We start from the raw sequence: 27,897 nt of genomic DNA, 5'->3' as shown, positions 1-27,897 counted from the left end.
TGTATGCTTCTTTGTATCATTAAGAACTCCTAGATTTAAATGTATTGCTGGGTTTTAACCCATTGCAGTTATTATCCTTACCGCTGCTCACGTTGTTCTTCTCTGGCTTATTATGTTCTTTTGGTATGAAGCAGTTGATAGATTCATTATTCTCTGGTGTTTCGGGGATATACAGGCTCATCTTTTACTGACTGAGAATCAGACGTTTGCCAAGGAACCCAGCCTCTTAATGGGAATTAATACTTTAAAACTATTGTCTGGGTTATTTTCCTACAGAATTGGTCATTGTTTCTAAGCACTTTTAATAGAGATAGCTAGGAAATGTGTGTGTGTGTGTGTGTGTGTGTGTCTATAATTAAAGATAAAATGCATCATAAGTTCATACTGACACTTTGAATTGAGATTCAAGGCTGCAAGATGTTTACTCAATTTCCTGTGTCTTTCATTGATATCTCTTTTTCTCCCATAATGAAAATCTCAGTTCTCAAGGATACCAGAGGTGATGGGATTAGAATGTAACATGCTACCAATTTGCTTGATTCCACCTTGTTCACAACAGTCTCAGTTTAACAGTATTTGTTTTTCCACCAAAAATATGATTACCAAAAATGGTTTAAATTTTTTCCAGTTTTTTTTTCATATTTGGGATATATTTTACTAGAGGTATGCTAATTATTATGTTTTACAAATCACTTGGAATATTCTCTTTCTTGTGGTTATGCCACCAAATGTATACAAATTTAGTTTCATTTATTTAATTTTACCCATTTAACATTAAATTTCTTTCTTTAGGTAGGAAGAGTGGCATTTCTCCTAAAAAATCTAAATATATGACTCCAATGCAGCAGAAACTAAATGAAGTCTATGAAGCTGTAAAGAACTATACTGATAAGAGGGGCCGTCGCCTCAGTGCCATATTTCTGAGGCTTCCCTCTAGATCCGAGCTGCCTGACTACTATCTGACCATCAAAAAGCCCATGGACATGGAAAAAATTAGAAGTCACATGATGGCCAACAAGTACCAAGATATTGACTCTATGGTTGAAGATTTCGTCATGATGTTTAACAATGCTTGTACATATAATGAACCCGAGTCTCTGATCTACAAAGATGCCCTTGTCCTACACAAAGTACTGCTTGAAACTCGGAGAGACCTGGAGGGAGATGAGGATTCTCATGTCCCAAATGTGACCTTGCTTATTCAGGAGCTTATTCACAATCTTTTTGTGTCAGTCATGAGTCATCAGGATGATGAGGGAAGATGCTACAGTGATTCCTTAGCAGAAATTCCTGCTGTGGATCCCAGCTTTCCAAGCAAATCTCCCCTTACTTTTGACATAATTAGGAAGAATGTTGAAAATAATCGCTACCGGCGGCTGGATTTGTTTCAAGAGCATATGTTCGAAGTATTGGAAAGGGCAAGAAGGATGAATCGGTATGTTTTCTAAGCCACTTCTCTTTGAGAAGGTATGATATATAATGAAAAACAGAAGAAGGAATACTGCTGTGATGTACTATTTCAGCTTAAGTATATAATTACAGTTGGTAGGATCCTTCTCCGAATTCTAATTAGCCAAAACTTCTAGAGAGCAAGTATATTCTGTGGGGGAGAGAAGACATGCTAATAAATTAACTAGATGAGAGCCATTGAAAAGGAGTAAGTCAAAACTGAAGGTCTTTTGAAAAAAATAAACTCTTAAAATACAGCCTTTTGCAGGACATGATTTTTAAAGGAGTAAATACTTAAATTAGAAATAGTAACATGATTTTTCTTTTAAAGTTCAATCCAAAAATATTTTAAACAAAATAACTTCAAGATGTCAATTTGAGGTTAGATTGATTTAATTTTGACCACCATTCCAAGAACCTAAAGTGGCTTCTCTCTGCAAACATTAAATGCTGTCAAAGAAACATTCAATTTCCTTCTAGTTTTGATTTGTAGTATATTTTTCTCACACTGTAAATAGCATACTCAACTATTAAGACAAATTCAATTCAGCAGTTACACTGTATCTTCGTTATACTCTTGAAAATAAATCCTACCTTCTGGAGCTCATAGTCTGTCATGCTGAGAGCTAGACCTTTAGGCAGTGCACACGATCATGGAGGGTAATTCCAGCTGGGGAATCTGTGAAGCTGGTTAAGACCCTGAAAGAAAAAGTCACATTTGCTATTCTTACTAAGCACCTGCTCTTTGTAAAAGCATCATGCTAGTCTCTTTATGTAAATAATCTCTAACCTTTATTAACCTTTATTATAGCCATTCTCGATAGGTGATAATCTTCCAGTTTGCACGTGAGAAACCCAAGGCATGGGCAGAGAGAAGTAAATTGCCCAAAGTCACACAGCTAATAAATGTTTTGGCTCATCTTGTTCCCCACTGCAGAGGGCTGCTGCTGAGCCAGTCACTAAGACATCAGTTATGGATCACAGCTATGGATAATAATGCTCGAGCTCTATGCTCTGAAGAGTTTGAAGTCTGTTGGATGAGACAGGGCCTATGCCTAGGAAAAAATAATTCCAGACATATGATAATATATAATGACCTGATATTTAGTGAAGGTAGTATAGTAAGGAGTAAGAAACTGTAGCCTAGAGTTCTTCTGAAAGGCATGAGGCTCCAGGGAAAGATGGGAGTTTAGGAAGGATTCAGATAATCTGAGAGGAAGATGTTTCAGATAGGATGAGTGATACGAGCAAAGGGTTAGGAAATTAATATGGTGAGTTCAGGACACTAGGGTAGAGTTGGGGCCAGATGGGGGAGGCTCTGGTGTGATACATTTAGGACATGGTCTTTATTCTTGGACAGTGGGGGTGGAATTAAAGAGAAAGATGAGGAACATCTTGCAGTCACAATCTGCAGGAGTTGTTCATTTCTTTAACAGATGTTTACTGAATGGCTACCAGTTACTGAGCATCTTCTGGGTGCTTGGGATATACCATTGAACAAAACAGAAACCCTGCTTTCATGAATCTTAGAGTTCCATGCTTTTTGTTCTCAGTCTACTTAAGTAATCAAGTCTAAAGCCACTCCTCCCTCCCATGACATCTTAGGGTTATTTCTGTGATTCCTCCAAAGAGCATTTGTCTCAAGTGACTTCCCCAAGATTATTAGCAACTTTGTATATCTTGTAGAGATGACATATTTATTTAAGAATTAAGCAGATTTGTATGTCCAGAAAATTAGCTCTTTTCATTGTTGTTGACATCATTGGTTTTTGCTTTTCTTTTGAGGCCTGGGAGGTTGGGTCCAAGGTACATTTGTATGAGATAATGCACGCAGTTTCATTCTCATGCCCTGAGCATTACTGCAAAGCATAAGAGAAGCCATTCTTACCTTTTTGGATGAAGGTACCATTGTGACTGCTTACTGTATTCAATACAAATTAACCCCATGCTTGCTGAGACGGGATGCATCAGTTCAGTGCATGATAAACCATGGCTTTATCTACTAGCCAGTAAAGAAGATCAGCATCCTATAAATACTAAGTTCATGTATTTAATGAAGAAGTCTACATGCAGTAGATTTCCTGGTTGATCTCTAACAGTGTTCATTCTTCATCACCACTCACCCCTACCCACCATTGCTACCCAGTATCACCTAGGACTTCACAGCCTGACACAGAAGTACTCTGAACAGTGAGGCATAGCAGAAAAGAAAATTCACTCAGGTGGCTGTTGTTTTGACCAGAATTATTCAGTATCAGTTCAGAGCTGATTCATGCCATTTGGCTGCTGGTTTTCCTAACCTGCTGGCAGTATTCTTGGATTAAGCCCTCTAACTCCTTTGCAGGTAAGGGACCCATGGAAAGATAAGGGCAAAGGAAGCATCAGAAGCCTTCTGTAACCTTTATTTTCTTCTGCCAAATGTCTGTCTTACGTAAAATGATTGTCCACCAATTAAGGATAATAAGAGTTGTTTTTCTTTCTTGAGTTTTAGTTCTTGCTCATGCAGAGAAACCTGGCCTCTTAGATTAGCAAATTCTTTATATTAGTTTGTTTAAATAAACAAGACAGAAAACGAATATGTCAGGTATAGTGACACCTGTGCAAAATTTCCTGTACTAAACCAAGTGACATGATAAAATTATGAATGGGCCCTTTCACTGCAACATGGACTTACCAAAAGTGCATTTTGTTTTTAATATTATACTTAAAATTGTAAGCTGTCATAAGATGAATTTACCATTTGACATTTCAAGTGAACAGGCTTCAAATATCTCTATTCGGAAAAAAGACATCAAAATAGTGTCATAGGGATATCTTCCCTTGGTAAGTTTTTATTGCTTCCCTACAAGTATTTCAGTACTTGAAAAGATTTTTAAAAACCTTTCCAAAAACGTCCATTTAGGTTATTGACAGTGTTTTTTGGTTGGTTGTTTGCCAGCTTACCTTTCCTGATTGGAGAGAGGCATTTTGGAGACGTTGCTGAGGTTTGATACTCTAATGGCTTGTCAACAGGCAGCTGGCTGGGCTTCCCCTGTGCCTTCCCCAGACTGCCGTTAAGATATTTGTCCATAGGTAGCTTTGTGAATAATTTTTCAGTCCCTGGAGTTCTTAGTTAATAGAGTTGTATTTAAGCCTTCCTCAAGACCACACAACATATTACAGATAGTAATTCCGTCTACTCGAAATTCTAAAGCATATTTTCCTCAGTACGCACCCACATTTTACAAATTAGGAAAAAGGCTCAAAACGTTCTGAATATGATACAGGTAAATTTTTTCCATCTCTCCCTGTGTCACCTCTGCTGTTTCCCCAGAGTTATGTAGGTTTTTCTGGGAAACTAAAGTGAACACTGACTCTGGCGCCTATAACCATTATAGGACACCTTCATGGTTTTGCAGGTTAGGTTCAAATATTCTCTCTGTTCTACCAGCCTAGGCAACCATGCTAGAGAAGAAAGTGGGCATTGCCCAAATCTGTTTGTTTTTTATTATTATTGTTAATTTTTTTAATAAGAGAAATTGTAGGTTTACAGAAAAATCATGTAAAAAATACAGTGTTCCCATTTACCCCCAAATTATGGGCACTTTGCATTAGTGTGGTACATTTGTTACAACTGATGAAAGAATTTAAAATTGTACTATTAACTATAGTCCATAATTTACATTAGGTATCTTTTCTTCTCATATTCCACCATATTATTAACACCTTGTATTAGTGTCATACATTTGTTATAAGTTCATGAAAGAACATTCTTGTACTATTGGCTGTAGTCTGTCATGAATAATAGGGTTCACTGTGTTATACAGTCCTATGTTTTATCTTTTAATTTTTATTCTAGTAATATATATGACCTAAAATTTCCCCTTTTAACCGGATTCACGAATATAATTCAGTGCTGTTAATTACATTCACAGTAATGTGCTACTGTCGCCACCATCTATTTCTGAAACTTTATAATCGACCTAAATATAAATTCTGTACAAATTAAGCATCAACTCCCCATTCTCTATCCCCAGTCCATCCCCTGGTAACCTATATTCTAGATTCTAACTCTGTAACTTTGCTTATTATAATTAGTTCGTATCAGTGAGATCATATAATATTTGTCTTTTTGTGTCTGGCTTATTTCACTCAGCATAATGCCTTCAGGGTTCATCCATGTTGTCTCATGCATCAGAACTTCATTTCTTTTTATGGCTGAATGATATTCTATCATGTGTATATACCACATTTTGTTTATCCATTTATCTGTTGATGCATACTTGGGTTGCTTCCATCTTTTGGCCGCTGTGAACATTGGTGTGCAAATGTCTGTTTCCATCCCTGCTTTCAGTTCTTATGAGTATATACCAAGTAGCAGAATTGCCAGATCATGGGGTAATTCTATACTTAGCTTCCTGAGGAACTGCCTAACTGTCTTCCACAGTGGCCGTACCATTTTACATTCCCACCAGCAATGAATGTGTGTTCCTATTTCTCCACTTCCTCTCTAACACTTGTAATTTTCTGTTTTTTTAATAGTAGCCATTTTAATGGATATGAAATGATATCTCATTGTGGTTTTGATTTGCTTTTCCTGTTAACTAGTCATGTTGGGCGTCTTTTCATGTGCTTTTTAGCCATTTTTATTTCCTCTTTGGTGAAATGTCTATTCGAGTCTTTTGCCCATTTTTTAATTGGGTTGTTTGTCTTTTTGTTGAGTTGTAGGAGTTCTTTATATATTCTGGGTATTAAACCTTTATCGAATATGTGGTATCTAAAGATTTTCTCTCATTGAGTAGGTTGTCTTTTCACTTCTGTGACAAAGTCCTTTGAGGCACAAAAGTTTTTAATTTTGAGGAAGTCTCATTTATCTATTTTTTTATTTCATTGCTGTGCTTTGGGTATAAAGTTTAACAAACCATTGTCTAACACAAGATCCTGAAGACGTTTCCCTACATTTACTTCTAGGAGTTTTATAGCCCTCATTCTTAAAAACTTACGTTTAGGTCTTTGATCCATTTTGAGTTAATTTTTGTATATGGTGTGAGATAGGAGTCCTCTTTCATTCTATTGCATTTGAATATCAAATGCACCATTTGTTAACGAGACTGCTCTCTCCCACTTGAGTGACATGGGAGTCTTGTCAAAAATCAATTGACCATAGATGTGAAGGTCTATTTCTGAACTCTCAATTTGATTCCATTGGTCATTATATCTATCCTTGGTGCCAGTACCAAGCTTTTTAATATGCTTTATTATTTTTTTTTTAGACTCTCCCAGCTTTCTTGAGCGAATCACAGTATAATAGGCTTTAAAGATAGGAAGTGTGAGTCCTCCAACTTCATTCTTCTTTTTCAAGATGTTTTTCACTATTTGGGGCCCTTTACTCTTCCAAATATAATGTAGTAGTTGGCTTTTCCATTTCTGCAAAGTAGGCTGTTGGAATTTTGATTGGATTGTGTTGAATTGGGAAGAATGACATCTTAATGATAACGAGTCTTCCAATCCATGAACACAAAATGCCCTTCCATTTATTTAGGTCTTCTTTGATTTCTTTTAGCAATGTTTTGTAATTTTCTGGGTACAAGTCCTTTACATCCTTGGTTAAATTTATTCATAGATATTTTATTCTTTTAGTTGCAATTGTAAAACTCCAGTCTGTGCAGCATGGCAAATAACCTTCACATACCAGAGTTTTGTCTGAAAGGCCATCAAAAACTCAGATTACGGAAAATCACAACAAAAGGAATGTTAAAAACTCCACATAGGGCTGCTTTCTCTGAAGGAATTCAGAATGTTGCTAGTATAGGTTGGTTAAACCAAATCTCACTGATGGCTTCATTTTTGAATGCGAATGCCCCTGTGAGTGCTATTTTAAAAATGTAAAACACTGGAAGGGGGAAAAAAAAGCAGACAATCTACTGATCTCTCACAACATCTATGGCTTAGCACCCAGAGAAAGCCTCTGTCCCCAAAAGAGATTTTCTACATAGGGTTAATCCTCATTAAATGAGGTATGACCTTTCATTTTCAGGACATGTCTTTTCTTGCAAGGTCTTTAGAGGCAGAAGCTCCACTTGGATTCTAATACACATCCCTGTGAACTCAGCTTCCTGAAAACATACTCCTGTGGTGTTCTAGTTTATCCTTTCCAGTGACTGGATTCACTAGTTCACAGCCATCAGAATCACACATACACTATTAACATTATTAACATGACGAAAAATAAAGCTACTGCTGCAAATTTGTCGTAAGTGGAACACATGTTCAAGTACTTTGCACCCTGGCAGTATTTCTTGAACAGACTGGACAAGTTGTTAGCCTTTGAATCCAATGCTGAGAGTGCTTCTTCCCTTTGTAACACTTCTTCGATATTGACCACTATGATCCTCTGCACATTCGCAATTTAGTGTTGATGGAGCCTAGGTTTCTCCGAGCACGAATTTCTTGATGTAAAGCTTTTCGGTTTTCTGAATGTATGTATCAAACTTAATAAAGGAATAAGGTCTAGACACAATGGGCACCTTCTTCCCACGCTTTTCATCAAACTCTGAGTGCAAATCTTGTACGTAGGCAAAAGCCAACTTCTTAGGAAAGCCAACTTCTTAGGAAAGGCAGCTCATGCAAAACCAAGTAACACATCCCCTGCTCAATAATATAGTGAAAAGTCATGGCTCCTGCTTCCAGGGTACATTTGGTGATGTACATTCATTCAGTTTTCGAAAGAGTTGCTTAGCCTGAGTCTGGTACTGTTTAAGGTCTCAGCCATACTGTTCTCCTGCATTGAGGCAGCCAGCAGGAGCCCATACGCCACTCACACAATCATCGTTAGTAACACCATCTTCACAGGCTGTAAGGAACTAACACTGGACAGGCATAGGCATCATCCTCACTTTCACTGCCTCGATAACAGTTATGCCTCTATCACAGGTCCCAAAGATTGAGCTGCTTGTGTCTCCACTTACTGCTGAGGTGGCCGCTTTCTTCTTTTTTAATGTAAGCATTTAGGGCTATAAATTTCCCTCTCAATGCTGCCTCCACTGCATCCCATAAGTTTTGGTATGTTTTGTTCTTTGTTTTCATTTGTCTCAACATATTTACTGATTTCCCTTGCAATTTCTTCTTTGACCCACTGATTGTTTAAGAGAGTGTTACTCAACCTCCATATTTTTATGGATTTTCCAGTTCTCCACCACTTATTGATTCCTTTCTCATTCCATTATGGTCAGAGAATATGCTTTGTATAATTTCAGTCTCTTTAAATTTACTGAGACTTGTTTTGTGACCCAACATGTTGTCTATCCTGGAGAATGATCCATGTGCGCTTGAGAATTTATATCCTGCTGTTTTGGGGTGCAGTGTTCTGTATGTTTGTTAGGTCCAGTTCATTTATCATATTGTTCAAGTTCTATGTTTCCTTATTGATTTTCTGTATATATGTTCTACCTATGGATGAGAGTGATATATTGAAGTCTACAGTCATTATTGTAGAGGTGTCTGTTTCTCCCTTCAGTTTTGCTAGTGTTTGTCTCATGTATTTGAGATACTGCATATTTATGATTGCTATTTCTTCTTGGTGGATTCCCCCTTTTATTAATATATAATAGTGATATATTAATATAATATATATATATGCGTCCTTCTTTGTCTCTTACAGCAGCTTTTGACTTAGAGTCTGTTTTGTCCAATATTAGTATAGCTACCTCAGCTCTTTTTTGGTTACTATTTACATGGAATATCTTTGTAATTATCTGGGGTTTATATTATACAACCTACTTTTATAACCTACTAATTTGAGAAGATGCCAACTTAGCTTCATTAGCATACATGTTTTCTGTATCCCTCTGTTTCCCTACTTTATGTCCATTTTGTCCGTCTTATCACTTTGTTTTTTGCATATCCATTATCAGGAAATATGCCTTTTTCTTGCTCAGTTGTAACTTGACTTTTTTTTTTAAGCAGCATTATCTAGTTGCTTTTAGGGCTATATAGACACACAACCCCATATGCCATGCTGAAGCAGAGCACCTGTAGGGGTTCTTTCTATTCTTTTTTTTTTTTTAATTAAATTTAGTTTTATTGAAATATATTCACATACCATACGATATCCATGGTATACAATCAACTGTTCACAGTACCATCATATAGTTATGCATTCATCATGCCAGTCTATTTTTGAACATTTTCCTTACACCAGAAAGAATAAGAATACAAATAAAAAATAAAAGTAAAAAAGAACACCCAAATCATCCCCCCCATCCCACCCTATTTTTCATTTAGTTTTTGTCCCCATTTTTCTACCCATTCATCCATACACTGGATAAAGGGAGTGCAATTCACAAGGTTTTCACAATCATGCTGTCACCCATTGTAAGCTACATTGTTATACAATCATCTTCAAGAGTCCAGGCTACTGGGTTGGAGTTTGATAGTTTCAGTATTTACTTCTAGCTATTCCAATACATTAAAATCTAAAAAGGGTTATCTATATAGTGCATGAGAATGTCCACCAGAGTGACCTCTCAACTCCATTTGAAATCTCTCAGCCATTGAAACTTTATTCTGTTTCATTTCATATCCCTCTTTTGGTCAAGAAGATGTTCTCAATCCCATGATGCCAGGTCCAGATTCTTCCCCGGGAGTCATATCCTGTTGTTGCCAGGGAGATTTACACCCCTGGGAGTCAGGTCCCACGTAGGGGGTAGGGCAATGAGTTCCCCTGCCGAGGAGTGTAGCCTGACTCTTAAGGAATTATAGAGTAGTATTGTGTATTGAGTTTACAGTACTGTTGGGTTTTCCATTTACCCTTGCTGATAATCTTCATTTCTTCACATTACTCCAAGCTAGACTCTCCTATTTTTTCCTTTCAACCTGCAGAACTCCCTTTAGTAATTCTTGTAAGATAGGTATTTTGTTGATGAACTCTCAGTTTCTTTTATCTGCGATTATTTTAAACTCTCCCTCATTTTTTTTAAATTCAGTTTTATTGAGATACATTCACATACCATATAATCATCCATGGTGTACAATCAGCTGTTCACAATACCATCATACAGTTGTGCATTTATCACCCTAATCAATTTTTGAAATTTTCCTTACACCAGAAAGAATAAAAGTAAGAATAAAAAATAAAAGTAAAAGAGAGCACCCAAATCATGCCCCCCCCATCGCACCCTATTTTTCATTTAGTTTTGGTCCTCATTTTTCTACTCATCCATCCGTACACTGGATAAAGGGAGTGTGAGCCATAAGGTTTTCGCAATCACACCGTCACCCCATGTAAGCTACATAGTTATACAATTGTCTTAAAGAATTACAGGTACTGGGTTGCAGTTTGATAGTTTCAGGTATATCTTTCTAACTATTCCAATACATGGAAAACTAAAGAGGGATATCTATATAGTGCACAGGAATACCCTCCAGAGTGACCTCTCAACTCCATTTGAAACCTCTCAGCCACTGAAACTTTGTTTCATTTTGCTTCCCCCTTTTGGTCAAGATTTTCTCAATCCCAAAATGCCAGGTCCAGGCTCATCTCTGTCTCCCTCATTTTTTTTTTTTTTTTTTTAACATACCAAAGAATTTAATGAAAGAAGCCACCCCCATTTAATAAGATTGATAAATAGAACTTGGAGCTACTCAAGGATGACACAGTTTATCTCTAATTGTATGACTTCAGCATCATCTATTTCCAGAACTATTTTGAATAGTTCATGTGTATCTAGATGCCTTTATATTGACATTTTTTTGTTGCATCTTTTTTTTTAATTTTTTTTATTATTTTTTTTTATTAAATTCAGTTTTATTGAAATACATTCACACACCATACAATCATCCATGGTATACAATCCACTGTCCACAGTATGATAACATAGTTATGCGTTCGTCACCACAATCTGTCTCTGAACATTTTCCTTCCATCAGAAAGAACCAGAACAAGAATAAAAAATAAAAGTGAAAAAAGAACACCCATGTCATCCCCCCATCCCACCTCATTTGTCCTTTAGTTTTTATCCCCATTTTTCTACTCATCCATACACTAGATAAAGGGGGTGTGATCCACAAGGTCTTCACAATCACACTGTCACCCCTTGTAATCTACATTATTATATAATTGTCTTCAGGAGTCCAGACTGCTGGGTTGGAGTTTGGTAGTTTCAGGTATTTACTTCTAGCTATTCCAACACATTAAAACCTAAGAGGTGTTATCTGTATAGTGCATAAGAATGTCCACCAGAGTGACCTCTCGACTCCATTTGAAATCTCTCAGCCACTGAAACTATTTCGTCTCATTTTACATCCCCCTTTTGGTCAAGAAGATACTCTCAGTCCCACGATGCCGGGTCCACATTCATCCCCGGGAGTCATACTCTGCGTTGCCAGGGAGATTTACACCCCTGGGAGTTGGGTCCCACGTAGGGGGGAGGGCAGCGAGTTCACCTGTCAAGATGGCTCAGTTACAGAGAGAGAGGGCCACATCTGAGCAACAAAGAGGTACTCAGGGGGAGACTCTTAGGCACAATTACGTGCAAATTTAGACTCTCCTTTGCGGTAACGAGCTTCATAAGGGCAAGTCCCATGATCGAGGGCTCAGCACATCAAATCGCCAGTCCCAATGTTTGTGACAACATCAACACCAGTCCAGGTGAGGATGTCCAACACATCCGCACCTTCCCCCAGATCCTCGGGGCTGGGGAGGGGGAGACTGTAAATATATTTTTTATTATCTGCCCAAATTACTCTGGGATGTGTCACTATTTCACTCCAGCCTATACTCACCTACCGTATCTCACTTCCTATTCAAAGTTCCATGCAATTGTGGTGTTTGAACAAATAGACTGTAGAGTTGTACCGTTTAGAAAATTTAGATCCTGTACCAAATAGATATCTTTTCCCTTGGTCTCATATGGAAGTTGAAGTTTTAAAACACAATCAGTTTTAACCTTTACCCTTTGGCCTGGCTTGCCCTGGTCTTAACCAGACCTGCTTCATTCATATCACTAATTGAAGTCTGGGTTCTTTTTCAGCTTTTTTTTTTTTTTTTTTTTTTTTTGACAGTGGCTGTATGCACTAATACTGACATTCATATCTGCCGAGCTCTAGCTCTGAGTTTCAGGTGTCTCAGAGATATGCATTGTTCCAGAGACCTATCAGGTTATATGCTAGGGGATCAGCATCTCAAAGGTTAGAGATTGTCTCTCTCATTTTTGAAGGACAGTTTTGCCAGTAAGAATTTTTGGCTAGCAGTTTTGCTCTTTTAGTACCTTAAATATATCATAACACTGTCTTCTTGCCTCCGTGGGTTCTGATGAGAAATTGGAACTTAGTCTTATTGAGAGTCCCGTGTATATGAGGAATTGCTTTTCTCTTGCTGCTTTCAGAATTCTCTCTTTATCATTGGCGTTTGACATCCTGATTAGTATGTGTCTCCGAGTAGATCTGTTAGGATTTATTCAGTTTGGAGTATGTTGCACTTCTTGGACATGTATATTTATGTCTTTCATAAGAGTTAGGAAATTTTCAACTATTATTTCCTCAAATATTCTTTCTGCCCTCTTCTTCTTCTTCTCAGACACCCATAATGCATATGTTTATGCACTTCATCCTGTCATTCAAATCCCTAAGACACTGCTCAGTTTTTTTCTATGCTTCTCTCTATCTGTTCTTCTGACTCTATGGTTTCGATTGTCCTGTCTTCTAGTTCACTGGTTCTTTCTTCTGCCTCTTCAACTCTGCTATTGCCTCTAGTATAATTTTAATCTCTACTATTATTCCTTGATGACCATACTTTCTATTATGTTTCTTTTTGTACTTACAAATTCTTTTTTATGCCCACATATTCTTTTCTTAATATCCTTTATCTCTTTATGCATATTTTCCTTCATATCCTTGAAGTAGGAGATTTCTTTGATTAGTTGTCCCAAATTCTGTGTTTTCTCTGAAATTTTAATCTGTTCCCTTAGCTAAGGTATGTCTTCCTGTTTCTTAGTATGCTGTTCTAGTTTGCTAAGACTGCCAGAATGCAAAACACCAGAGATGGATTGGCTTTTATAGAAGGGGTTTATTTGGTTACACAGTTACAGTCTTAAGGCCAGAGTGTCCAAGGTAATGCATCAACAATCGGGTACCTTCACTGGAGGATGGCGAATGGTGTCTGGAAAACCTCTGTTAGCTAGGAAGGCACATGGCTGGTGTCTGCTCCAAAGTTCTGGCTTCAAAATAGTTTTCTCCCAGGATATACCTTTCTAGGCTGCAGTTCCTCAAAAATGTCACTCTTAGTTGCTCTTGGGGTGTTTGTTCTCTCTTAGCTTCTCCAGAGCAAGAGTCTGCTTTCAATGGCCATCTTCAAACTGTCTCTCATCTGCAGGTACTCTCTCAGTTTCTGTGCATTCTTCAAAGTGTCCCTCTTGGCTGTAGCAAGCTTGCTCCTTCTGTCTGAGCTTATATAGTGCATCAGTAATTTAATTCAGACCCACCCTGAATGGGTGGGGCAACACCTCCATGGAAATTATCCAACCAAAGGTCTTGTCCACAGGTGATTGAATCACATCTCCATGGAAACACCCAAAGGATTCAGAATCTAATCAACACTAATATGTCTGCCCACACAAGATCAGGGTGGGGCAACACCTCCATGGAAATTATCCAACCAAAGGTCTTGTCCACAGGTGATTGAATCACATCTCCATGGAAACACCCAAAGGATTCAGAATCTAATCAACACTAATATGTCTGCCCACACAAGACTGCATCAAAGATAATGGCGTTTGGGGGGACATAATACATTGAACTGGCACATATGCCTTGTAATTTTTTGCTTATGTCTGCACGTCTGATTATCTTTATGAGTTAACTGTGCAGGTCTGTGTCTCCTTCTTGTCAGGGGTTTTGTTGTTGATAGGCTTTGTGTTAAAGCTCTTCTTTGATGCTTGGTAAAACTTATTCTGGCCCTTTAGACATGCCTGAGTTTAACTGATCAGATTTCGTCAGATCTTCTTCAACTCATTCTTGCCCTGGATGTGCAGTGTACTTTTTAAGATTGCACTTTTTGTTTGTTTCACCTCCAGGAGAAAGCTTCCTTTCCTCTGTTCCTTCTCTAGGAATCTAGATCTGCTCTGTTTGGGGGCAGAATTTTCTCCCAGCTTCCACTCAGTGCCCCCTTTTTCTTAACATTTTTCATTTCTGGAACCCATCCTGTCTTACAACAATTCAGTTTAATCCCCACCCCTTTTTTTTCTCTGAGGCTTGTCTTCCTCCAGTTTCTTCCCTGTTAGAGTGTCCCACCCTGGGGAGCCAAAAGGGTCAATCCAGAAAGGGGGTCACTGCAGAAAAGTCCTTATTGCATTTAGGTCATCCAGCTAACAGAAACTGGCTTGAATGAGCACACCTCTTTCCAACAGTTCTGTTGCGGTTTCTCTTCTCTCACCCCTACCCCCTAGGGGCCCTTTTGTATGCAGCATGACTTAGAGACTTGTGTTCCACCCTGGGTCTCTGTGGACTTGGGTATGCATGGGGTTCTAACTCACTGCTTTGAGTTCCTCTGTATTCTGTGTCCATGGCGGTAGGGAGGTAAGCTACTGCCTCTGCACAACTCCCAAGCTGCATGGGACTGAGTGACGGGAAGGGTAATAGACCAGTGGGTCTGGGACAGAAGTTTCTTACCTGATATTTTTCTTTTTCTTCTGTTCAGTGTTTGTGGGGTTCTTCCATTTCTGCCATCCTCCAAAGTTCTAAGAAGTGGTGATTTTCCTTTTATTTGCTGATTCTCTGGAGACGCTTTTTCAGGGGATGTCTTACGTCTACTAATATTGATGACTTCAGTGCCTATATGTTTTGTTAACACTTTATACACTATATTGGTCTCCAGTTAAGGCAAAGTTAAAATTAATACAAAGGTTAGATGTAAGTCAGTGTTGGATTGGTGCAGAGCCTCATGTATAGTCCTTGAGTTTGGCAGCTACCTTCTGTTGTCAGAGTTGATTAAATGCATGTGCCATGTACCTCCATAGGGAGTTGTATGAGTCCTTTCCTTTTACTTGAGCTCTACAAGGAGTGGGCCTTCAGGAAAAGGAAACTGATGGGAATGAGGTTTACCATGGTCTGATGATACCTCAGATTCCGTCCTAACAAACTTTAAGGAGATACCCTTCTTACAGTTGTATAGAAATACCATTGTATCAATTACCATATTAAAGAAATATTTAATAGAATGTAACACATAATCAAGGTGTATAAAAGTAGTTTGTGTGTCAATGGATGTTCTTGATGCCGTTATAGGACAGATTCTGAAATCTATGAAGATGCAGTAGAACTTCAGCAGTTTTTTATTAAAATTCGTGATGAACTCTGCAAAAATGGAGAGATCCTTCTTTCACCAGCTCTCAGCTATACTACAAAACATTTGCATAATGATGTGGAGAAAGAGAAAAAGGAAAAATTACCAAAAGAAATAGAAGAAGATAAACTAAAACGAGAAGAAGAAAAAAGAGGTTGGTTCTTTTCATTTTTTTTAAATATGAAGAAATATTATACTCTGTTCTAGCTGGTCTCATAATTAGCTGTGGAGAAGAGTCTTGTTTTTGTAAATGAAGACGTGTGGTGTTGACTTTCATAATAGACATGGTAAGATAAGAATGTTTTTATTATTATCAGTTTGTTCAAAAGATTGGAAGTTACACATGACACAGGTATTATCTCGTATCCAGAAAGAGAGTCAATTCACAAGTATGGGAGCTTAATAGCTTTTAATATTATTGGTATATAAAAACCTAAGAAGCTAGCTAGGGCTAGAAAGCATTCTCATCAGTGAGTGCATCAAGTTTCAGCCACATCACTCAATAGCATGGTTTTCTTCATGGGCACTCTAGAACAGACTAGTGGATGGATGATATTTTGGTTGAGCCACATTCCTATGAGGAAGTTTTTATTTTAATCACATCAACCTAAACTGTTGCTTTGAGTCATTTACAAGAATTTAGAGATATTTTGTCAGTGGAAATTTGAATCACAAATTTGATATTTCAAGTGAAGCATGCATTCACATACGTACTGAGAATACACGGCTTTCCAAAAAGTTACATTAGTCTTTAGCATCAAAATTCCTCTGCAGGTTTTTTTTATCCTTAGACAAGAAAATAAAATAAATCTATTTTGTAGTAAATTCTTGTAAGTGATAGCATATCCAAAAAAGAAGAGGAGATAAAACCTGGTTGGTGGGCAAAGTAGTTTTACCAGGTTAGGACTGGCTGTAAAAACCAACAACTTTGCTTCTGGTGGGGATGTACTTGTTTGGGATGGTGAGGGATGGGGGATAGGATGGCAGGCCCCATCTTTGCCAGCTAAAAGTGAAGATGTGGAAATGAATGGGTTGAACCTGCTAGGCAAAGGTGATGGTCAATGGTTGAGAAAGATCCTAGAAATGAGAGAGCCGTAGAAAGCCTGATTTCAGCTCTCCACATTCCTGCTGACTAGAAAATGTTGCATGTGCTGGGGAGATGCAAGAGATACTTGAAAACTGACTGCAACTTTGCATTCCCCAACCCACACAGAGAGTGAAACTGAACAGGCTTGAGTTGTTTGAGCACAGAGTTTGCCTAAATCATCAGCTGATCCACCAGCTGTGCAGACACAGGAATAATCCCGAGTGTCAGGTGTACTAAAATACCTGTAATGAGAGTCTCAGAAGGAGAACAGAGAAAGAAAGGGGCAGAAAAAATATTTGAAGACATAATGACTGGAAACTTCTCAAATTTAATGTAAAACATTAACCTACAGATCCCAGAACCCCAGATAAGACAAGCACAAGGAGAATCACGTCTAATACATGAGCTGAAAAACAAAGAGAAAATCATGAAAGCTGCAGAAATGACTCATTGTGTACAAGGAAACAATCTGACGACTTACAAGAAACAATGGAGGCCAGAAGCCAGTGGAATGACATTCAAAGTGCTGATAGGAAAAAAATACTGTAAACCAAGAATTGCCTATCTAGTGAAACTGTCCTTCAAAAGTAAAGTCAAGATAAAGACATTCCTAGGTAAACAAAAAATGAGAAAATTCACTGCTAGTAGACCTGCCCTATAAGTAATACTAAAATAAGAGTTTCAGGCTGAAAGGAAATGACACCAAGTAATAACTCAAATCCACAGGAAAGACTAAAGAAATGGTAAAATGTGAGTAAGTATAAAAGATTCTGTGTGTATTTCTCTTTTCTTAATTTCGTTAGAAAACATTAGACTCTTTAAAACAATGATTATAAATGTACAGTTATGTTTATAACATTTACAGGTATAATATCTGTGACAGTGATAGCACAGAGGAAGGCAAGATGTGGAGCCATACTGGAACAAAGTTGGAGTATTTAACAAAATTAAGTCAGTATCTATCTGAAAAGTAGATTGTGATAAATTAAAGGTGCTTAATGTGATACCTAGAGCAACCTCTAAAAAAAAAAAAATAGTAATAAACCTCAACACAGGAATTAAAACAATACACCAAAAAATACTTGCTTAACACAAAAGATGGTAACAAAGGAGGAAAAAAGGAACAAAAAACACATGATGTTTAGAAAATAAATAGCATGTCAGACATAAATCCAGCCATATCAATAATGACATTAAATGTGAATAGATTAAAAACTCCAATCAGAAGGCAAAGATTATCAGACTGAATTTTAAAAGTATGATCCAGCTATATGATGTCTATGAGAGACACTTTAGATTCAGTGACACAAGTAGGTTGAAAGGTGAAGGAAGGGAAATAATATACCATGCAAAAAATAACCATAAGTGAGCTGAAGTGGCCATATTAATATCAGATAAAATGGACTTTAAGAGAAGAAATTGTACTAGAGACAAAAATGGCCAATGCATGAGGGAAAATGCAGTATTTATAAATGTATATAAACTATATGCACCTAACAACAGAGCCCCGAAATACAAGAAGCAAATCTGACAGAACTGAAAGGAGAAATAGACAGTTTAACAGTTATGGTTAGAATTCTCAGTACTGATTTCTCAGTAATTAGTAGAACATCTGTAGAACACTCAAACCAACAAACACAGAATGCAAGTTATTTTCAAGTGCATATGAAACATTATCTAAGATAGACCATATGCTAGGTCCTAAAACAAGTTTCAAAAAATTTAAAGGATTGAAATCACCAATTTTGTTCTCCAGCCACAATGGAATTAGATTATAAATCAGTAACAGAAGGAAATCTGAAAAAGCTGCATATTGGAAATAAAGCAACACTCTTCAAATAATCCATGGGTGAAAGAAGCTATCACAATGGCAATTAGAAAACTGATGAAAATGAAAACCCAACATACCAAAATTTATGGTATATATCTAAAGTAGTTCTTTGAAAGAAATATGTAGCTTTAGCACTTAAATTAGAAAGGAAGAGCTAAAATCAATAATCTAAGCTTCCACCTCAAAAAGTTAGAAAAAGAGAAAATTAAACTCAGATTAAGTAGAAGGGAGGAAATAAAGATTAGAGCAGAAATCAATGATGAAAGAAAAGAGGGAAAAAAAAAAAAAAAAAGGAAATATCAGTGCTGTGCTGGTTATAACATTCAGGACCATCCAAGAGCCTAGTGCTGTTGTTCCCGTGCAGCATTTGGTATACTTAGAGTTATGATTTTAAAGTTTAGTTGACATGGTTCCGGGCAATGCAAAATTAGCAACAAGTGCTTCTTGCAATACTCTTAAGGCCATTTCAAAATGTGACATCTAGGCAAGCAACATCAGTATCACCTGATTAGAAATATAAACTCTCTGGTCCCACTTAAGACCTGCTAATTCACAAACTCTGGAGTTGAGACCCAGCAGTGGATATTTAACAAGCCCTCTAGGTAATTCTGATGCACAGTTAAGTCTGAGATCCACTGCTCTAAGGTCTTAGATTTAATGAGAGGAAGAGCAGGAATTTATGGCGCCTGCCTTCCTTCATGGTTTTTTTTAGCAATGATATGTAAACCCATTCATTGTCTGTTCTAGTGATGCATTCTAGAATAAAGGCAGTAATGAGTTTTAAAAGATAGTTGGTCTCTGCCCTTGATTGATTCTTAAGTACCAAGAAATGTTTCCACTCACTCAATCTCAAAAGCCTATGGTAGAAAAACCCACACAAAGGAAAAAAAGCATAAGCGATTTCTGTTTCTCTCTTAGTTTCCTGGTGCTGCCATAAAAGGTATCACAAATTAGATCGTTTAAAACAAAAGTAATTTATTATCTCACAGTTTTGGAGGCATGTGAAATCCACATGTCAGGAGGGCCATGCTTCCTCCAAAGTCTGTAGGATTCTGGCAGTGGCTTGTCAGCAGTCCATGGCATGCTTCTGTTTGTAGCGTAACTCAGTGTCTGCCTCTGTCACATTGTCATGTTCTCCCTCTCTGTTTCTCTCCTATTGACCATGCCTACATTTTCTCTTTTTATAAAGACACCAGTCATAATGGGTATTCTGGTATGCTAATGCTGCTGGAATGCACAACACCAGAAATGGATCGGCTTTTATAAAGGGGTTGTATTTGGTTACACAGTTACAGTCTTAAGGCCATAAAGTGCCCAAGGTAAGTCATCAAAAAACGGGTACCTTCACTGGAGGATGGCCAATGGCATCCGGAAAACCTCTGTTAGCCGGGAAGGCATGTGGCTGACGTCTGCTCCAAGTTCTGGTTTCAAAATGGCTATCTCCCAGGACGTTCCTCTCTAGGCTTCAGCTCCTCAAAAATGTCACTCTTTGTTGCTCTTGGGGTGTTTGTCCTCTCTTAGCTTCTCCGGAACAAAAGCCTGTTTTCAAAGGCCATCTCCAAAGTGTCTCTGTAAGCTGAAGCTCCTCTCTGAGTTCCAGTGCATTCTTCAAAGTGTCCCTCTTGGCTGTAGCTCCTCTTCAAAATGCCACTCTGAGCTGCACTCAGTTCCCTCTGCCCCTCAGCTCATTTATATGGCTCCACTGACCAAGGCCCACCCTGAATGGGTGGAGCCACACCTCCATGGAAATATCTCATCAGAGTTATCACCTACAGTTGGGTGGGGCACATTTCCATGCAAACAACCTAATCCAAACTTTCCAACTTAATCCCCACTAATATGTCTGCCCCACAAGATTGCACCAAAGAATATGGCTTTTTCTGGGGGACATAATACATTCAAACCAGCACAGTGGGTTAGGACCTACCCTAATCTATTTTGACCTCTTCTTAACTAATAATATGTTTCAAGATCCTGTTTCCAAATAGGAACACATTCTCGGGCCCAGGAATTAGGAATTGAACATATCTTTTGGGGGGATACAATTCAATCCCTAACATGCTCTCATCCCTCTGTACCTATCTTTTGAGCCTGGGGCTTTTGCTGACTAGAAGGAAGGAAGCCCTGCTGCATAGACTAAAACTTCCCTCTTCATGCCTCTTTTCTTGCACTAACTCAAAGCCTACATTTCCCAACAGTGCCATGTGACTAGATAGTGAAAATAGGTAAGAAATGGTGCTTTGCCAGCAGTAGGAGGGGCTATAGAAGCAGTGTACTCTGGGAGTTATTTTAACTAGTTATTGCTATCTATAAAGCCACTACAGTCTGCTTCAGATCCTTCTATGTCAGATTATCTTATGAACATTAAAACATAACAAAACACCAAAAAATTGGATGGCAGTTGAGTATGTCAGTCAGCCTTCAACTTCCAGGAGGAAGTTTCTTAACAACAGATAGAAATTGAGGGAAACTAAAAGATCATGTACACACAGTTTTTTATTGAATACCAGAACTCTTCAATCAAGAATAAGTAAACAAAGATAAAACAATACAGGGAATTTTCAATTTAACACAGAAGACTTTACATAAATGTCTGCTGCTACTGCTTCCCAAAATAACTAGAATGATGGAAAGGGTTTTTAAAAACAAGAACAAAAGGTGTAAACATAAAAGCACCCACTCTCCTCAAAAAAAGGGGGAAGAAATGGAAGAAGAGATGGTGGCGATTAAAATTTGGAAGCTAGAAAACAAATAGGTACATGACTAACACTGGCTTTAATGCCAGCAATGATTGAAAACCAACTGGCCAATTTATGCCTCAGAATGCACAGGGATTAGAACACTAGGGGCCACAGAATGGGCTGAAAACAAATAGTTGAAAGTCTAATTAAAAGGAGTAGAACCTCCAAATCACGCTCCCAACCCTGCCTGTGACTGTTCCTCCTAAAAACTCTAGACTCAGGAACACCAGACAGACCCGAGGGTTGGCATAAAATTCTGAAAAGGGGGATTAAATGAAAGAATTTCTACCAAATAGTGGGGCTTACTTAGCTCCTAGAATGCTCGCTGTCAGACTTATAGCTCCTGGGGGGATTTTTTCTTAAGAAATGGACTAGGCATTGAGGAAAAACTAAAGATAATAACATCTGGAGGCCTCCATTGAATCTAATAATCGGCCAACTCCATCTATTCACAAAGAATTTCTAATCAACATTTCAGCATCCTACTCTTAAATAGAAGTAGTTAACTAAGGATCACCGAATATTTAAGGAGAGTCTCTAAAATACAAGAAAGAAGAAAACAAAAAGAAGAAAGGACTTCGGAGGAAATAGCGGTGAAGGTAGCATGAGAAAACTTAACAAAAATAAACTAAAATTTAGATCCTCAGAGATGACAAGATACTGCATTTGTAAAATATCAGGAGGCTATTAAAAAAAAAGTGAATGTTCATAAAAAAAAAAAATGGGAGTTATTAAAACTGTGATGGCAGAATGGAAACATTCAGGGAAGAAATTAGAAAATAAAGTTGAAAAAAATCTCCCAGGTAATAGAACAAAAGCAACAATGACAAGGGGGAAAAAAAAATGAAAGAAAATAAAAGATCAGTCCAGGAGGCTCAGAATCTAAAAAACTGGCTTCCTAAAAAGAACAGGGCAAGAAATCACCAAAAAAAAATAATCAGAAAATTTCTCAAAAATTGAAGGATATGATTTTCCAGATTGAGAGAGCCCATCAAATGCTTAACACAGAGGGTTAGTGTGCCAGTTTGGATATATTATGTTCCCCCAAAAGCCATGTTTTAATCCAGTCTTGTGGAATATTTGGATTAGGTTGTTGCCAAGGAGATGTGACTCACCCAACTGTAGGTGATACTTTTGATTAGATTATGTCCATGGAGGCGTGGACCCACCCATTCAGCATGGGTTTTGATTAGTTTACTCGAATCCTTTAAAAGGAGCAGACCCAGATGCTTGCTGACACTTTGAGATGCTAGCCCAGAGATTGCTGCAGAGAAGCTAAAGAGAGGACAGAATGTCCCAAGAGCAGCTGAGAGAGACTTTTGGAGAGACACTTGGTTGCTGACAGAGATGCTCAGAGATGCTTGTAGTTGCAGACAGAAGGACATTTGGAGTTGCTAAACTAAGCATGCACAGGAGCTGAGAAGAAATGAAATACAACCCGGGACCAGCAGACACCAGCCACATGACTTCCCGTTTAACAGAGATTTTCCGGACACCATCAGCCATTCTTCAGTTCTGGTGTCCTCTTGTTGATGCCAAAGGCTGGACACTTTTATGGCTGTATAACTGTAAATTTGTAGCCAGATACCACCCCCCTTTACAAAAGCCAATGCATTTCTGGTATTTTGCAATAACAGCAACATTAGCAAACTGCAACAGTTATAAAATGAGTCCGATTTGGCCAGTCATTGTTGACATTTTAGAATATTGGGGTCCAAGAGAAAATCCTGAAAGATCTCAAGGGTGGGGTGTCAGGTCACCACAGATGGTCAGGAAATCATAATGAAGTAAAACTTCTCAAAAAAAAAAAAAAAAAAACAAAAACTTTGACCCAATCAAAAAATGTCAAGAGTGAGAAGATTCAGGGCTCTGTCCACTCTCGTACCCCTCAGCAGAAGCTTTAAACATCCAGCAAGAACTGAAAGAAACATCTTTCTCAAAGATACAGAAAATAGTTAAAAGATTTGTAACAGAGCAAAAGAATAGTAACAGAGCAAGTGCGGAATCAAGAAAAAAGCAACTTAATAACTGTAGGATCTTGTGGTGCCCTAGCCATCCTTTCTCCCAACCCCTCACCAACTTGGCATAGAGCCAGCTCTTGCTCCCAGTAAGATTTCCTGGTCCAAGTTCCAAAGGGAGCAGAGTGACCTTCATGCATGTACTAGAAACATGTATGTCTGGCACAGTCTCTCAGGTTGCACCCTATGGACTGAACGAGGATACTTGTTGCGTGCTCACTGTCCCAGAACTTGCCCTGCAAGAAAGCAGTTCACAATGGTCTTCTATAGAATGCTGTGGGAGAGCAGGTAAGTCATGGCTGCCTGGGACAAGGGATTGTTGGCTGCCGGACATACAGTGAAGTACTTGAGACCTGGAGGAAACTGTTTCCTAGGGAAGAGGGGACATTTGGAACCGAGTAAATGGGGGAATTCGTAGGGGGCACACATCATGCCCAAGATAGATGAATGCACAGAAAGGATCAATGAAGCCCCTATATGACTCTCTAAATTGATGTATGGATAAATCCTGGAGGAAAGCATTCACACAGGTCAAACTGCAAAGACTGGGAAAATTGTTTTATTTTTTTCCTACTTTTTGTTGTTGCTGTTAGCTACAGGCATTCAAGGAAAGCTCTGTAATAACACTAGATAGATACAAGCTTAAGAACTTGCCTTGGCATCAAAATTCTAGTGATAACTCATTAAAATATCAAAATGTCTATGTATGATTACAAAGCATGCAAAGAAAAAGGAAGCAATAGCCCAGGCAGAAGAGAAGATTAAAGCATGAGAAACCGTCAGTGAGTAGGACCAACCTGGGAGCATAACAGACAAAGAATTTTAAAATATGGTCCTAAATATGCTCAATGAGCTAAAGGAAAACATGGACAAAGAACTAAAGGAACAGGAAAATTATAGCTGGACACAAGAGAATATCAATAGAGAGATACAAATTATGAAAAGGTAGCAAACAGAGCTGAAGACCACAGTAACAGAAAGTAAAGATTCCCTAGAGGAGTTTAATAGCAGATTGGAGCAGGCAGAAGAAAGAATCAGTGAACTTGAAGATAAGAATTGAAATCATCCGGTCTGAGGAGAAGAATGAAGAAAAGTGAACACAACTTGAGGAACCTGTGAGACACCAAGCATACGAATATATACATTGTGGGAGTCCCAGAAGAAGAAAAAGGGAAAGGGGGTGACAGAGAATATTTGAAGAAAAAATGGCTGAAAACTTCCCAAATTAAAAAAAAAAAAAAAAAGACATGAATATACACATCCAAGATGCTCAGTGAACACCAAACAGGATAAACCCAAATAGACCCACATGCAACATAGTATAATCAAGCTGTTGAATGCCAAAGGTAAAGAGAGTATTCTGAAAGCCAACAGGAGAGAAGCAATACATCATGTATAAGGCAGCCACAATAAGATAACTTGCCAATTTCTCATCAGAAATCATGGAAGCAAAAAGGCAGTGTGGTGACATATGTAAAGTGCTAAAAGCAAAAATTTGCCAACCAAGAATTCTATATATGGCAAAACTGTCTTTCAAAAATAAAGTTAAATTAAGACTTTCCCAGATAAACAAAAGCCGAGGAATTCATCACCACTAGACTTGCCCTATAACAGATGCTAAAGAGAGTTCTGCAGATTGAAAGGAAAGGACAAATAGATTGAAACTGCATGAAGAAATAAAGATCTCCAGTGAATATAATGACATGAGTAGATATAAATGCCGGTACTACTGTATTTTTGGCTTGTAATACCACTTTTTACTTCCTGCAGGACTGTTCCAGTTTTCTGAAGCTGCCAGAATGCAATATGTCAGAAATGGATTGGCTTTTGTAAAGGGGATTTATTAGGTTGCAAATTTACAGTTCCGAGGCCATGAAAATGTACAAATTAAGGCATCAAGAGGTAGCATCCAGGGTTCCTTGTCACATGGGAAGGCACATGGCAATGTCTGCTAGTCCTTCTTCTCCTGGGTTCTGGTTTCAAAATGGCTTTCACCAGAATTTCTCTGGGCTTCTGTCTCTCTTAGCTTCTCGTGGCTCTCTGCTTGTTTCTCCCAGGTCTGTTCTAAGTGTCTCTTAGCTTCTCTCAGCTCCTGTGGGTCCTCCTTGCTTCTCCCAGGAGCAAACTCGGGATTACATATCTTAGCTTCTCTGCAAAGTGTCTCTCTCAGCTTCTCTTAAGGACTCCAGTAAACTAATTAAGACCCACATTGAATAGACAGGGTCACATCTCCATGGAAATAATCTAATCAAAAGGTCCTATCCCACATGGCTTCACGTGTGATTTCTTCTAAGCATTCAAGAATTAATACCAATCCTGCTCAAACTCTTCAAAAAAATTGAAGAGGAGGGAAAGCTACCTAACTCATTCTATGAAACCAACATCACCCTAATACCAAAGTCAGGCAAAAATACTACCAAAAAAAAGAAAATTATGGACTGTCCTCTTTAATAAATATAGATGCAAAAATCCTCAACAAAATACTCACAAATCAAATCCAGCAGCACATTAGAAGAATTATACACCATGACCAAGTGGGATTTATTCCAGGTATGCAAGTCTGGCTCAACACAAGAAAATCAATGTGATACACCACATCACTAAATCAAAGTGGAAGAACTGTATGATTATCTCAGTCAATGCAGAAAAAGGCATTTGACAAAATTCAACATCATTTCTTGATGAAAACACTTCAAAGGATAGGATTAGGAGGGGACTTTCTCAATATGATAAAGGCAATATGTGAAAAACCCTCAGCTAACATCATACTGAATCCAGCAGCACGTTAAAAGATTTATACATCATGACCAGGTGGGATTTATTCGAGGTATGCAAGGCTGGTTCAACACAAGAAAATCATGATCATCTCAATGATGCAGAAAAGGCATTTGACAAAATTGAACATCCTTTCTTGATGAAAACACTTCAAAGGATAGGAATGAAAGGGAACTTTCTCAATATGATAAAAGCAATGTATGAAAAACCCACAGCTAACATCATATTCAATGGGGAAAGACTGAAAGCTTTCCCTCTAAGATCGGAAACAAGACAGGGATGCCCACTGTAACCACTGTTATTCAACATTGTGCTGGAAGTGCTAGCTAGAGCAGTTAGGCAAGATGAAGAAATAAAAGGCATCCAAATTGGAGATGAAGAAGTAAAACGTTCACTGTTTGTAAATGACATGATCCTCTATGTAGAAAATCCAGAAAAATCTACAGCAAAGCTATGAGAGCTAATCAATGAATACAGCAAAGTGGTAGGCTGCAAGATCAACACGCAAAAATCAGTAGTACACAAGTAATGAGCAAAAGAAGGAGGAAATCAAGAAAAAAATTCCACTTACAATAGCAACCAAAAGAATCAAGTATTTAGGAATAAACTTAACCAAGGCCACAAAAGACCTATACATGGAATAGCTAGAAGTAAATACCTGAAACTATCAAACTGCAACCCAGTAGCCTTGACTCTTGAAGACGATTGTATAACTATGTAGCTTACATGGGGTGACATTGTGATTGTGAAAACTTTATGGATCATACTCCCTTTGTCCAGTGTATGAATGGAAGAGTAGAAAAATGGGGACCAAAACTAAATGCAAAATAGGGTGAGATGGGTAGGAATGCTTTGGGTGTTCTTTTTTGCTTTTATTTTTTTCTTCTTTTTATTCTTTCTGGTATAAGGAAAATGTTCAAGATTGGGGTGATGCACAACTGTATGATGGTACTGTGAATAGTTGATTGTACACCATGGATGATTGTACAGTATGTGAGTATATCTCAGTAAAACTGAATTTTTTCAAAAAAGATCTATACAAAGAAAACTTCAAGAAACTGCTAAAAAAAAAATCAAACCGGACCTTAAAAAAATGGAAGAACATACTGTGTTCATGGATTAGAAGACTAAATATAGGTAAGATGTCAGTTCTACCTAAACTGATTAATAGATTCAATGCAATATACCAATTAAAATCCCAACAACTTACTTTGCAGAAATAGAAAAACCAATACCCGAATTTATTTGGAAGGGCAAGTTGCCCCGATTAGCCAAAAATACCTTGAGAAAGAGGAACAAAGTCACACTATCTGACTTTGAAGCATACTACAAAGCTGCAGTGGTCAAAACAGCATGGTACTGGCTTAAAGATAGACATACCAACCAATGGAATTGAATTGAGTGTTCAGAAATAGACCCTCATCTGTGGACAATTGATCTTTGATAAGACAGTCAAGCCAAAGCAACTGGGACAGAGCATCCTCTTCAATAAATGGTGTTTGGAGAACTGGATATTCGTATCCAAAAGAATAAAAGAGGACTCCTATCTTACACCTTATACAAAACCTTGAAATGGATCAAAGACCTAAACATTAGCACTAAGACCATAAGACTTAGAAGAAAATATAGGGTCTTAAAGATCTTGTGATAGGAGGTGGTTTCCTAGACCTTACACCCAA

General features: G+C 38.0%; 1 protein-coding gene and 1 pseudogene across 11 annotated transcripts in view; one reads left to right on the top strand and one right to left on the bottom strand.

Moving 5' to 3' along the window:
* Nucleotides 1–27,897, top strand: part of PBRM1 (polybromo 1) — a 184,168-nt gene that overhangs the window by 74,226 nt on the left and 82,045 nt on the right. For all 11 annotated transcript variants that reach the window (XM_037797937.1, XM_037797922.1, XM_037797930.1 and 8 more), the window contains 2 exons: nt 793–1,435; nt 15,709–15,920. In XM_037797937.1, the coding sequence (XP_037653865.1) occupies nt 793–1,435; nt 15,709–15,920 (855 nt within the window). The remainder of the gene's footprint in view (nt 1–792; nt 1,436–15,708; nt 15,921–27,897) is intronic.
* LOC119505333 lies at nt 7,604–8,272 on the bottom strand (annotated as a pseudogene).

The sequence above is a fragment of the Choloepus didactylus genome, chromosome 1 (assembly GCF_015220235.1).
Source record: "Choloepus didactylus isolate mChoDid1 chromosome 1, mChoDid1.pri, whole genome shotgun sequence".
NCBI lineage: Eukaryota > Metazoa > Chordata > Mammalia > Pilosa > Megalonychidae > Choloepus > Choloepus didactylus.
The sequence above is the reverse complement of the archived record's forward strand: the minus strand, read 5'-3'. Positions and strand labels throughout refer to the sequence as shown.